This window comes from Papaver somniferum, chromosome 7, assembly GCF_003573695.1.
Source record: "Papaver somniferum cultivar HN1 chromosome 7, ASM357369v1, whole genome shotgun sequence".
Classification (NCBI taxonomy): domain Eukaryota; kingdom Viridiplantae; phylum Streptophyta; class Magnoliopsida; order Ranunculales; family Papaveraceae; genus Papaver; species Papaver somniferum.
Window position 1 is genome coordinate 103,208,225 of NC_039364.1, and position 12,465 is coordinate 103,220,689.

The 12,465-nt window shown below is 38.0% G+C and overlaps 1 protein-coding gene and 1 pseudogene across 1 annotated transcript; both read right to left on the reverse strand.

Annotated features, from left to right (window-relative positions):
* Positions 1–591: 591 nt before the first annotated feature.
* LOC113295020 lies at positions 592–4,963 on the reverse strand (annotated as a pseudogene).
* A 6,009-nt stretch (positions 4,964–10,972) lies between these two features.
* On the reverse strand, positions 10,973–11,974 carry LOC113295021 (DExH-box ATP-dependent RNA helicase DExH18, mitochondrial-like). Its single transcript, XM_026543382.1, has one exon. It carries the CDS (start codon positions 11,972–11,974, stop codon positions 10,973–10,975), a length of 1,002 nt encoding a protein of 333 aa, XP_026399167.1.
* Positions 11,975–12,465: the final 491 nt, after the last annotated feature.

Consider the following 12,465-nt stretch of genomic DNA (forward strand, 5'->3'; position numbering starts at 1 on the left):
CTCATATCTCCATGCCGTTGCATTCCAAAAAACCAAATGAAGAAATCCTCTTTCACTCGAGCAGGATATTCGTTGCATCCCAGAAGGCAACAACATGTAGAACCAATGCCTAAGCATTCAGGTAACCACTAAGAGCATAACAAGTCCTAGTTATTAGGCTATGATAAATTTACTATAATGAAATGTAACCAATATTGTACTAGAGTTATATAGTTCAAGGGTTCAGCAGCTTCAACTACAACTTGATTGTTCCTTTAGCCTGCAATTATTCAGCCAAAACTGAGCAGAATAACTCCTTTACACCCAAGAGTGATCCATCATTTAGCGTAAACATAGAAGAAGTTCTAACCAAAAAGGAACTTGCCCTTTAATTTTCTGTTCCAAAAGTGGAAAATAGATGCAAATTATCTGATGCTAGAACATTCAGAGTGGCACAATATAAGACTAAAGGGGTATGTTTTGGGCTTTGCTCTCTATAGAAAACAGACTGAACCTCTGAAACTAAGAACGAAGATAAAAGAGCATTTGGATTTTGGAGTGACAAATAAAATGTAAAGTAACTAGAAAAAGCTGAAGAAGCGCGATGACAGATCCAAATGTTACTGAGATAACAATACATATTATAGAGCATATAAAGATTCACACATCAGAAGCTATTCAAAAGTGTGCTTTTATAGAGAATAATAGATGTAACTAACAATTGAAAAAACATAACAGAGGAGGAACCATCAGCAAAATTGGAATATTATCAACAATCCAAAAGGGAAAAGAGAAGATACATTAATCTAATATCCACAGTGAGGTCTGAAAATCATAAACTGAACCTTGGAAAGCATTACCCTTATGTTGAGAGACCCTGATCAGAAGGATTCAGCTGCGGAACGTTCATTTGCTTCTTCCTAGACACACCGAGATGGAAGTCAAGTTATTAGGCATAAGATAAAGTCTTACAGATACTGCATAGTAAGAAAAGGTAAAAGAAAGAAAGAAGGGGCATGAAAGAGCGGTATTATCTGGTTAGGTTTTCCCAAAAATGCTCATGAGTTTAATCAGAGTACTTATTAGAGAATATAGTTAACTCAATTGTGCTGATTGGAAGAGAAGCGTGAAACGCATTATATAGCAAGGAAAGCTTACTTTTGTTGTTCTTTGATAAGGGACATTGGCCTCTGGTAGCCATCTTCTTTCTGGGCTTTGGGGGAAGGATTCCTTGATTCAGGTTTCCAGGTAACATTAGTGAGAGATTGACCCAATAAATCTGCAATATCTGCTGCCATTGCAGAATACTTCTCCACGTAAGGGAACATCTCCTGCTTGAAGTGATATGACAGCCAGAGATACATAGACAAAACTTGATGTCTGGTCTCGAGATCTAATAACTCCGAATCATTTCGAGCAGAACACTTGGGCATTCCCATTGCTATACTAACCCTACAGTTTTGGCTGTATGTTGAAGCAAAACTCAACAGATGGTGCATTGCTTTTGGATCTCTAATATTAACTGGGGCGAAGCAAAAGTTAAAACGGTCTTCAAGAGATAATCCTTGAACCTTCTCCAACATATTTGCAACCTTCTTGATATGATCATGACGACACAAGAAGTAAGAACCATCAAGACGGCAATTCTCACCAAACTTATCCAATAGCTGGCAGAACGTCATATCTGGGAGCTTCCCTGCAAATAACTCCACCTGCTCAAAGAAAGGAAACAGACCCACTTTCTTAACTTCGTCGAAAGGTTGGTTTAAACACTCGATTAGGTACTGCAAATCATCCAGATGCAAGGTAGTTGTGAGTCCGTCTGGATAGCGGCTTCCTCTTCTGCCAGCTCTTCCCGCAATTTGCTTCACCTGTGTGGCTGGAACGGGTACAACTTTGTCACCATTATACTTTGAGAGACTATAAAAAACAACCCTTCTAATATTTAGGTTCAACCCCATTCCCACCGCATCACTTGCAACCAGAACATCATACTCATTATCCTGATCATTGAACAACGTAGCTTGCTGGCGCCTAGTCTCTGGCGGCAATGCACCATAAATGACACAACATCGATGCTTCGTAAACTTCTCGATCGCCATTTTTACCTCAAATATCTCTCTCCTTGAGAATGCAACAACACAATCTCCAGGTCTAACATTCCGCAGATCCCCTAGAAGGGTTTTGCCTTCCACCACGAGAGACTTGAACCGTTCATAATGATTTTCAACTAACTCATCTCCAGTTTCTGCACATATTTTTCGAACAATTTTTAGAACACTTGGATCGCCACAAAGATGAACCTCGTCAGCCATTACGCCGAGTAATGCTCGAGTCCATGCATACCCTCTACATGGATCAGCCAACATCTGTATCTCATCTATAACAGCCACATCATACAATTGCTTGATAGACGCATTTATGTGTCTAATTTGTCCCAATTGTTTATATTGTTAGTGCTCGATTTTGTACTTATTTGGTTATTTTATGTCTTTGTAGGTGTTTTTGGAGAAATAAGCTTTTGCGGCGAAATTGGCTCAAAATGTGGCATTTGAACCTCCGTAGATAACGTACCAGAAGCACCCCAGAAGTATGTTGGAAGCACCCCAGAAATACCCCGGAAGAACCCTGAAAAAGTGCTGAAAATATCCCAGAAAAATTACTATTTGCACCCAAGGGGAAAGTGTTATTCAGACTCTCACTATGGATAAGGGGTAACCCAATTCGGACATGTGCTAAAGGGACACCAGAACTGGATAAAGGGGAGGTCACCTTCACCGTTTGAAAATAAATTTTGGCGGGAAAATTTTCTTTCACCAGACAGATTTAGGGTTGGATTTTCGGACGAGTTTTAATGAGATTAAATCACTGATTCTCATGGGATGGACGTGATATGGATATACAATTCTAGTATGGATGATTTCATGGGCTTAATTGGGCTAGAATATCCGGGAGAAGCAATCGAAGTTAAAACAGAGAGACGTGTCCTGTTGTGCACTTTCAAAGATTTTGTGGAGATTTTGGGAGAGTTTTACGCTGGATAATCATGTATTTGGTCCTGTTCAAGTCATAGGAAGAGTTTGGTGGCTATTTTATAGCTAACAGACGCGTACAAACACTGACAGAGGTGATTATTGTTTCAACGGCAGAGAAGAAAAAAAAAAGAGATTCTATCGGGATTTCTTTGAGCTGTGAAGTATATAAGAGGTGGAGAGAAGTTAGAAAAGGTTTGATCAAGAGTTTGGGGTCGAGACAGAGCCAGGAGGAGCGAAGAAGAAGGAGTAGCAGCAATGTTCACCTGCTGCTGCTGCTGCCATTAAAAGGCTTCAAGAACACGAAGAACAGACTATCCAGGACAGTCTTATTTTCAGCAGCTTCAGAACAGTCTTATTTTCAGCAGCTCAACATCAGAAGAGAGGTGTCGCAGTTCGCTGCAGTTTTCTGTTGTCGTTCTTTTCTGGACGCGTTTTGTGAGTCTCAGAACTACTATTTTATAACTTTTGACTCTTTTAATCACACTTTGAGCTTTGAATTAATATGTTGAGTGTGTGATTGATATGAATAGCTAAACCCCAATACTGGGATGATGGAGGAAACCATTCTTTATGCATGAGTAATTTTATTTAATTCTTTTATGACTATTTGCACTATTATGAATGGAATTATGATTTTTATTGATTATTTGTGATTTTGTCTGATGATGTATGCTTAATCCATGAGATTCTTGATGCATTATGCTTATGATTTACATATAATACTTACAAAATCTATTTTTGGCAAAGTAAGAGTCGGTATTTGTTATCAATATAAGCTTTAATTGTCTAGAATTAATAATTGAATCGCATGAGTATAAGAATTGGTGAAATCCTGAGTCCTGGTTCCTCTTGATCCTGTGACAATTTTGTATATATTTTTGTTTTTAAATCTATTCAAGTCCGAGCATCGAATCCGTATTTACCGCAATCTTAATATTACAACATTGCTATGTAGAAACCATCTCCATAGTACATGCAGAGTGATTCGAAAAGGGAACGTGCTTCTTTTCCTGCCCAGTGTGGAGACTACAATAAACCCCAAGGGCATTCACCTTGCCAAAGACTTCCATGGCTAAGAGTCTTAGAGGACTACAATAAATACCTTTCTCGGCCTCCATAAACCTCTGCAAGGCATTATAAGTTTTACCACTGTTAGTCGGCCCACAATGGTAAATGATTTTTCGTTTCATAGCTCTAGCAAATGGAAACCAAGTGTGAGGCTTGGTTAAATCTGCAGAATCAAGAATTCCCCGAAACCTTTTGATCTCATCCGGAAACTCTTCCAAACAGAATTCAACGAAAATAGGGAAAAGGAACCTCTCAGACTCGTGACATGGACCCAGTGATATAAGATGCTTAGCAATATCACCAGTACATTCATTCTTAAAGAAAGTTTGAAACTTTCTAACAGCTGTTGGGTAAAATGACAATCCAATGTAAATCGCAAGAGCTTGATTAGAAGCCCATCCTGATTTAATAAAGCAATTGAAAATCTCATCTACATCATCCCACTCAGACGTCGTTAGCTTCGCTTCATTCTCTTCAGAATCACGAAGCTCTCGATATAATTTTACCGGATCATCACCACCTACAGATACAATCTCAGAACAACTACCAATTCCAGTTGTACTCTCAACCGCTGTTGAATCAGGAAGAATACTATTGGCATCATTTCCGTTAACCTCTGTAGAGTATGATTTCCAATGGGTAACGTTAAAATCCCTAGATTTCTTATTCCGTAACCCTAATTGTAAGTTTATCCACCCCGTCAAATTTCGATGTATTGGGTAATCAATATCAATAAAAACCGAACCTTTTAGAGAGTTTGAGCACTCCTTTTGCTCTCTTGTAGAATGGAATGAATGATTCAATAAAGAAAACCTAACCGTAGAAATATTTTTTCTGGATGAATAGATTCGATATAGAGATGTTGCACTTCCTCTCGCCATTTACAAAAAATAATACTGTACACAATCAAAATTCAAATAAATAAGATTGAATACATGTATACCTGAAAATGAAAGTAAGTAGAAATCTTTTTCAAACTTTTCTACATCAGAGAATGGACGTGAAAGGAGGAAGAGTGATGGTTGTTAGCGCTTTCCCTCCAAAATAAAACCCCTTGAACCCTAAAGGCCTAACAAGAGAGTGTGTCCAGAAAGTTCATAAAATGAGATACAGAATTGGACTTTACCAGTTTGAAGCCTGAACCGGCCCGACTCGCTTGTCGTATTTACCGCAATCTTAATATTACAACAAAATGGCGCCGCCGACGCGGACTTGTATATAGATTTGTTTTTAGGTTTAATTTTTTATTTATTTATTATTATTTGTTCCTTTTTAAGTTTCTTTTTGTGTCTTTGATTTACAGGTTCCAAGTGGAATACTAAGGACTTGGGAACAAAAAGCTTAAAGCTAAAAGCTAAAAGAGAAGAAAAAAAAGACATAATTTTTTTTTAGGATTTAATTTTATTTTTATTATTATTTTTTTTTTTTGTATATAGCTTTTATATATTTTTTTTAGAATTTGTAAATAGGCTTTATTTTTCATAATTTTTGTAATTTTGGACTTTTTATTTGGACTTTATTCTGGACTTTGGACATTATTTTTAAAAACCCTACGGAAGGGTTATAAATTAAAAAAAAATTAAATACAAACTGTTTGCAGGGAAGGACGACGATTACTATATCGTCTCGGCCCCTCGGGTTCGCACACGGCATAGGAGTCGTGGCCCGAGTCGACAACAACGGTTCATCGCCCGTCTGGTACGGGAGGTAAGTCCATCGAAACACCGCGAATCTCCTGTAAGCGAGTTACTGTATTCCTTAAGGTGATTCATTGATTGAGGACGAATTTGGACTGTTTTTAATTTCCTAGTAAAGGGCAAGGCCTGGCCAAATCAAGATAAGGACTCGGATTTCATCACCGTTTCCTTCTTGCCCGCCTTAGGAAAACGAAACCAAACGCGAACCTAAGCCTAAAATTTGAATAGAACGAGACCAATAGGGTAACGAGCTTAATAGGAAACTCGTTCGAAAAATATTGGTTGCTCTTTAAGCACATTTCAAAGTTCATGATGGTTTCTGTGAGTTGAATGCGTGACTGCGCCGCCTTGTGATAGCGGTGAGGCCTTGGGTATCAAAGCTCCACTGAGCTTCCCTCGCCTCGATTCAACTTACATTAGCTCGTCGATTGATTCCAGAGGGTGTGCTCAAATTGTAACGAATTCCTTTTCGAAGGAATAGAAGCTGGTCTAGAAAACAATCTAAGTGGAGCCATCATGCTTTTTGTTTGCTAGATTCATAGGTTTGATTTGGAGTCAGACTTGTTTGTGATTGCGTAGAATTCCCCTGCAATTAAGAATGTCGAACTGGTATGATAGAAGCCAATACAATGAATATCGACCTGAATTTGAATATGGACATCATCAGTATTATGACCATAGTGAGAATAGTGACTGGGGACGCCAACCTTTTCAAGGTTATGGTTCATACCATGGTGAGCCCAATTACTATCCGCGCATCAGTCACGAGCAAGAAGATTATAGTACTAGTTCTTCGTATAGAGGATACAATCAAACTATTGAAAAGTAGTCCTTTTATGATCCTTCGTGATTCCTCTCTAGAAGTCCAGGAATTAGCTGAGTCACACGTCAGTTAGCTCAATCGACGTATAATTAGATGATGAATAGTATAATTATAGACGAAAGAACTACAATAATGAGTGAACCTTCTTTAGAAGACCACCTCAAGCGGATAGGCGAACGAATGAAACTGCAAAGATTGCGTCGAAATTACTTGAATGCCAATATAGTGTATCCAATAATACCCTTGAGAATGAAGATATTTATTTACATAATCAAAATAACAAGGTAGAATTGGTTAGCACTACTTGTTTTGATGAGGTTCGATCTTTTTCATGTTATAATGATGATTATGATGAGGATAGTATTGATGAAGAACACTGAAATATGTAGGAATAGTGATCAGGAAGCTAGTAATCAATTGAGCTTATAATGATTTATTATTTCTACTTCAAATCCAAATAATTTTATGATTATTCACCTATTCAAGAGGACGAGGATTTGATTAGGAATACCACCGTTTTAGACGATGTAGTATGTCCTGTTACGAATCCGATAAAGGTTTAGAGGAACACGGTTTATCTTGAGACTACTGTTTTCGAGTCGAACGATTTTTAGAAACTGTAATCGATGATGGTTTCGAGGAACGGTTTACCCTGAGAATAACTTCAGAGTCGTACGATTTAGAAACAATAGTCTTAGATGAACTCGACAGAGATTAATGAGGATACACCGCAAGATTACAACTTAGAAGATTCAATTGCCCATTTTCAGGAATCTGATGACCTAGAAATTAGGGAGATTGTGGCTAGTCTAACTAGAGACACTAAAAACTCTAAGTTTGGGGGTGATATCACTTTCCTAGTGCTTTACCTTTAACTCTCAGAAAGTCCCCTCACATAGGACTTGATATCCATGCCTCAACCATCTTACAAGATTATCTTCATACTAGGTTTCCGAACCTAATGATGTCATGAAAAAAGTTCAGTCGTTAGAAACCCATCCTCTGGTTGATGTGGTTTCCCAGGCTATGATACCCAGATTGACTTTGTTTTCCCACCAAATAGTTTTCTTCCAATTATGGGAACGTATAGATTTCAAATGTGTCACTTATTAAGTTCTGAGACTAAGCCTAAGTACTTTAGGAAATTAGAATCGACACATTTGCTTCAGAATGACCACTACTCTGACTGTGGTCAACTATGTCAGTCATACCTAATTGACTTAGAGGATCCTAAAATTTAGGTTATTATTTTGTGATTCCAGGTTCTTATCTGAGTTTTTCCACTCTCTAGGACCTAATAATTTGAATCCTACCTATGAGGAAATGCATCCGAGGAAAATAGTCTATTTAGACCCTTCATAGAACCTGAACTTGAACCGCAATTAGCGATAGTTATCCAGAAACTAGGTAAGGGAATGCTAGTCTTGTACATTTTCTTGGTTCACTGCAGTTTCCTTTTGTCAGCTCTTTTGGTTTTAAAGACCACAGTTATTCCGGCTACTGTTATACGGTTCGAGTTGACTAAACCTTTTCTATGTCTGGCTGAAGACTTTAAACTTAGCACTTCTTGGGAGGTAACCCAATCTCATGCAACACGGTAATATCTTTCCTTATCTCTTTGCTTCAAATGGTAACAGTTTCTCCTTGTTCATGCTTTTAATTTCATCTTTAGAACATTGAGGACAATGTTAGATTTAAGTTTGGGGATATGGGAGAAAACTTTTTAGTTGCAGTATGAATAAATGAACTCCAGAGCTTAGAAATTTATGCCTATTTAGGATTGCACTAACTAATCTAAGTGGATGGAAGCATTTTGATTGTAGGAGTTGAGGAACCAATCTGATTAGATGGAAACATCTAAAGAGTTTATTCATAAAAGCATAGAGCTCAGGTGTTAGAAATAACATGATAGTTTCACCATATCTCGTTGAGTCCTTTTCACTTATATTTTTATTTTATTTTGTTTTTAAACTATGTTCTCTAAGTGATAGGTGGGGCCCACGATTCAAGTTGTTACCAATGCTAGGGTGAATTAGAGTGATTGAGATACCATGAAAAAAAAAAAAGTTGAAAAAGAAAAGAGAAAAAAAAGATGAAAAAAAAAATGGTAGTTACCAAAAAGTAAAAAAAAAAAAAAAAAATTGAGACCAGACCATTTGACCAAAAGGAATAAATTCAATAAAGTCGACCACTGGTACCCTTGTATATGCCAGTTGTGTTGACCTAGAGTTAGGTTATCGACCACTGGTACCCTTGTATATGCCAGTGTGTTGATATTAGTCAGACTAGTATCTCAATCCATTAGGATAGGTTCATTTTGGCGGAGGCCTTCAGACAGATATGGGAAACGCCGTTCACTTAGTAAACATCAAAACCATCTATGTTTTTCTATATCCATCTCTTAATCTTTCCATGTGATTAGTTTGACTCCGAATATGATGTCCATAGTGCAACTATCTGAGTAGAGCTCTGTCACTTTATATGAATTTTAGTATGCTTGAGTGCAAACTCGTGTACAGCAATTGGAATTTCGCATCAGGGTACTTCTTCCTGTAGTCAATAAGTATACCAACCAAGGAGATTCTTTAGTGCTTTCCAAGGTTCTGCGTAGATAACTAAGGTCTGGAGTACAGGTTTTGTGGGTGTATCTCTGGTAAGCCCTCCCGAGACTATAACTCGGCCACTAGGGCCACCTAGGGGTTTAAAGGCTTATTGAATACGCTAAATGCAATCGACGATGCCTGCGACAGTGAGTTAGGATTTTATTTTGTAGTTTTGATTTGCTCGGGACTAGCAAATAATAAGTTTGGGGGTATTTGATAGACGCATTTATGTGTCTAATTTGTCCCAATTGTTTATATTGTTAGTGCTCGATTTTGTACTTATTTGGTTATTTTATGTCTTTGTAGGTGTTTTTGGAGAAATAAGCTTTTGCGGCGAAATTGGCTCAAAATGTGGCATTTGAACCTCCGTAGATAACGTACCAGAAGCACCCCAGAAATACCCCGGAAGAACCCTGAAAAAGTGCTGAAAATATCCCAGAAAAATTACTATTTGCACCCAAGGGGAAAGTGTTATTCGGACTCTCACTATGGATAAGGGGTAACCCAATTCGGACATGTGCTAAAGGGACACCAGAACTGGATAAGGGGGAGGTCACCTTCACCGTTTGAAAACAAATTTTGGCGGGAAAATTTTCTTTCACCAGACAGATTTAGGGTTGGATTTTCGGACGAGTTTTAATGAGATTAAATCACTGATTCTCATGGGATGGACGTGATATGGATATACAATTCTAGTATGGATGATTTCATGGGCTTAATTGGGCTAGAATATCCGGGAGAAGCAATCGAAGTTAAAACAGAGAGACGTGTCCTGTTGTGCACTTTCAAAGATTTTGTGGAGATTTTGGGAGAGTTTTACGCTGGATAATCATGTATTTGGTCCTGTTCAAGTCATAGGAAGAGTTTGGTGGCTATTTTATAGCTAACAGACGCGTACAAACACTGACAGAGGTGATTATTGTTTCAACGGCAGAGAAGAAAAAAAAAAGAGATTCTATCGGGATTTCTTTGAGCTGTGAAGTATATAAGAGGTGGAGAGAAGTTAGAAAAGGTTTGATCAAGAGTTTGGGGTCGAGACAGAGCCAGGAGGAGCGAAGAAGAAGGAGTAGCAGCAATGTTCACCTGCTGCTGCTGCTGCCATTAAAAGGCTTCAAGAACACGAAGAACAGACTCTCCAGGACAGTCTTATTTTCAGCAGCTTCAGAACAGTCTTATTTTCAGCAGCTCAACATCAGAAGAGAGGTGTCGCAGTTCGCTGCAGTTTTCTGTTGTCGTTCTTTTCTGGACGCGTTTTGTGAGTCTCAGAACTACTATTTTATAACTTTTGACTCTTTTAATCACACTTTGAGCTTTGAATTAATATGTTGAGTGTGTGATTGATATGAATAGCTAAACCCCAATACTGGGATGATGGAGGAAACCATTCTTTATGCATGAGTAATTTTATTTAATTCTTTTATGACTATTTGCACTATTATGAATGGAATTATGATTTTTATTGATTATTTGTGATTTTGTCTGATGATGTATGCTTAATCCATGAGATTCTTGATGCATTATGCTTATGATTTACATATAATACTTACAAAATCTATTTTTGGCAAAGTAAGAGTCGGTATTTGTTATCAATATAAGCTTTAATTGTCTAGAATTAATAATTGAATCGCATGAGTATAAGAATTGGTGAAATCCTGAGTCCTGGTTCCTCTTGATCCTGTGACAATTTTGTATATATTTTTGTTTTTAAATCTATTCAAGTCCGAGCATCGAATCCGTATTTACCGCAATCTTAATATTACAACATTGCTATGTAGAAACCATCTCCATAGTACATGCAGAGTGATTCGAAAAGGGAACGTGCTTCTTTTCCTGCCCAGTGTGGAGACTACAATAAACCCCAAGGGCATTCACCTTGCCAAAGACTTCCATGGCTAAGAGTCTTAGAGGACTACAATAAATACCTTTCTCGGCCTCCATAAACCTCTGCAAGGCATTATAAGTTTTACCACTGTTAGTCGGCCCACAATGGTAAATGATTTTTCGTTTCATAGCTCTAGCAAATGGAAACCAAGTGTGAGGCTTGGTTAAATCTGCAGAATCAAGAATTCCCCGAAACCTTTTGATCTCATCCGGAAACTCTTCCAAACAGAATTCAACGAAAATAGGGAAAAGGAACCTCTCAGACTCGTGACATGGACCCAGTGATATAAGATGCTTAGCAATATCACCAGTACATTCATTCTTAAAGAAAGTTTGAAACTTTCTAACAGCTGTTGGGTAAAATGACAATCCAATGTAAATCGCAAGAGCTTGATTAGAAGCCCATCCTGATTTAATAAAGCAATTGAAAATCTCATCTACATCATCCCACTCAGACGTCGTTAGCTTCGCTTCATTCTCTTCAGAATCACGAAGCTCTCGATATAATTTTACCGGATCATCACCACCTACAGATACAATCTCAGAACAACTACCAATTCCAGTTGTACTCTCAACCGCTGTTGAATCAGGAAGAATACTATTGGCATCATTTCCGTTAACCTCTGTAGAGTATGATTTCCAATGGGTAACGTTAAAATCCCTAGATTTCTTATTCCGTAACCCTAATTGTAAGTTTATCCACCCCGTCAAATTTCGATGTATTGGGTAATCAATATCAATAAAAACCGAACCTTTTAGAGAGTTTGAGCACTCCTTTTGCTCTCTTGTAGAATGGAATGAATGATTCAATAAAGAAAACCTAACCGTAGAAATATTTTTTCTGGATGAATAGATTCGATATAGAGATGTTGCACTTCCTCTCGCCATTTACAAAAAATAATACTGTACACAATCAAAATTCAAATAAATAAGATTGAATACATGTATACCTGAAAATGAAAGTAAGTAGAAATCTTTTTCAAACTTTTCTACATCAGAGAATGGACGTGAAAGGAGGAAGAGTGATGGTTGTTAGCGCTTTCCCTCCAAAATAAAACCCCTTGAACCCTAAAGGCCTAACAAGAGAGTGTGTCCAGAAAGTTCATAAAATGAGATACAGAATTGGACTTTACCAGTTTGAAGCCTGAACCGGCCCGACTCGCTTGTCGTTTTGTTTGTTATCATGTGGAGATTTTTTTCTACTGTTGCGGGTGGACGGACTAGGGGCCCGAAGCTTTAGTAAGGAGAATCTTAACTGCATAAGTATCTGCTAGGGTGCAAAATAACAAAAATTCGCCAGACTAGGGGCCAGAAGCTTTAGGGGTGTGCAGCTTCAAACTGCCTCCGCCCCTGCTGGTTACCAAATTTCATTAGGGTAG

Coding starts and splice junctions, on each gene's coding strand:
- LOC113295021 (XM_026543382.1), bottom strand. CDS start 11,974: ATGGCGAGAGGAAGTGCAACATCTCTATATCGAATCTATTCATCCAGA.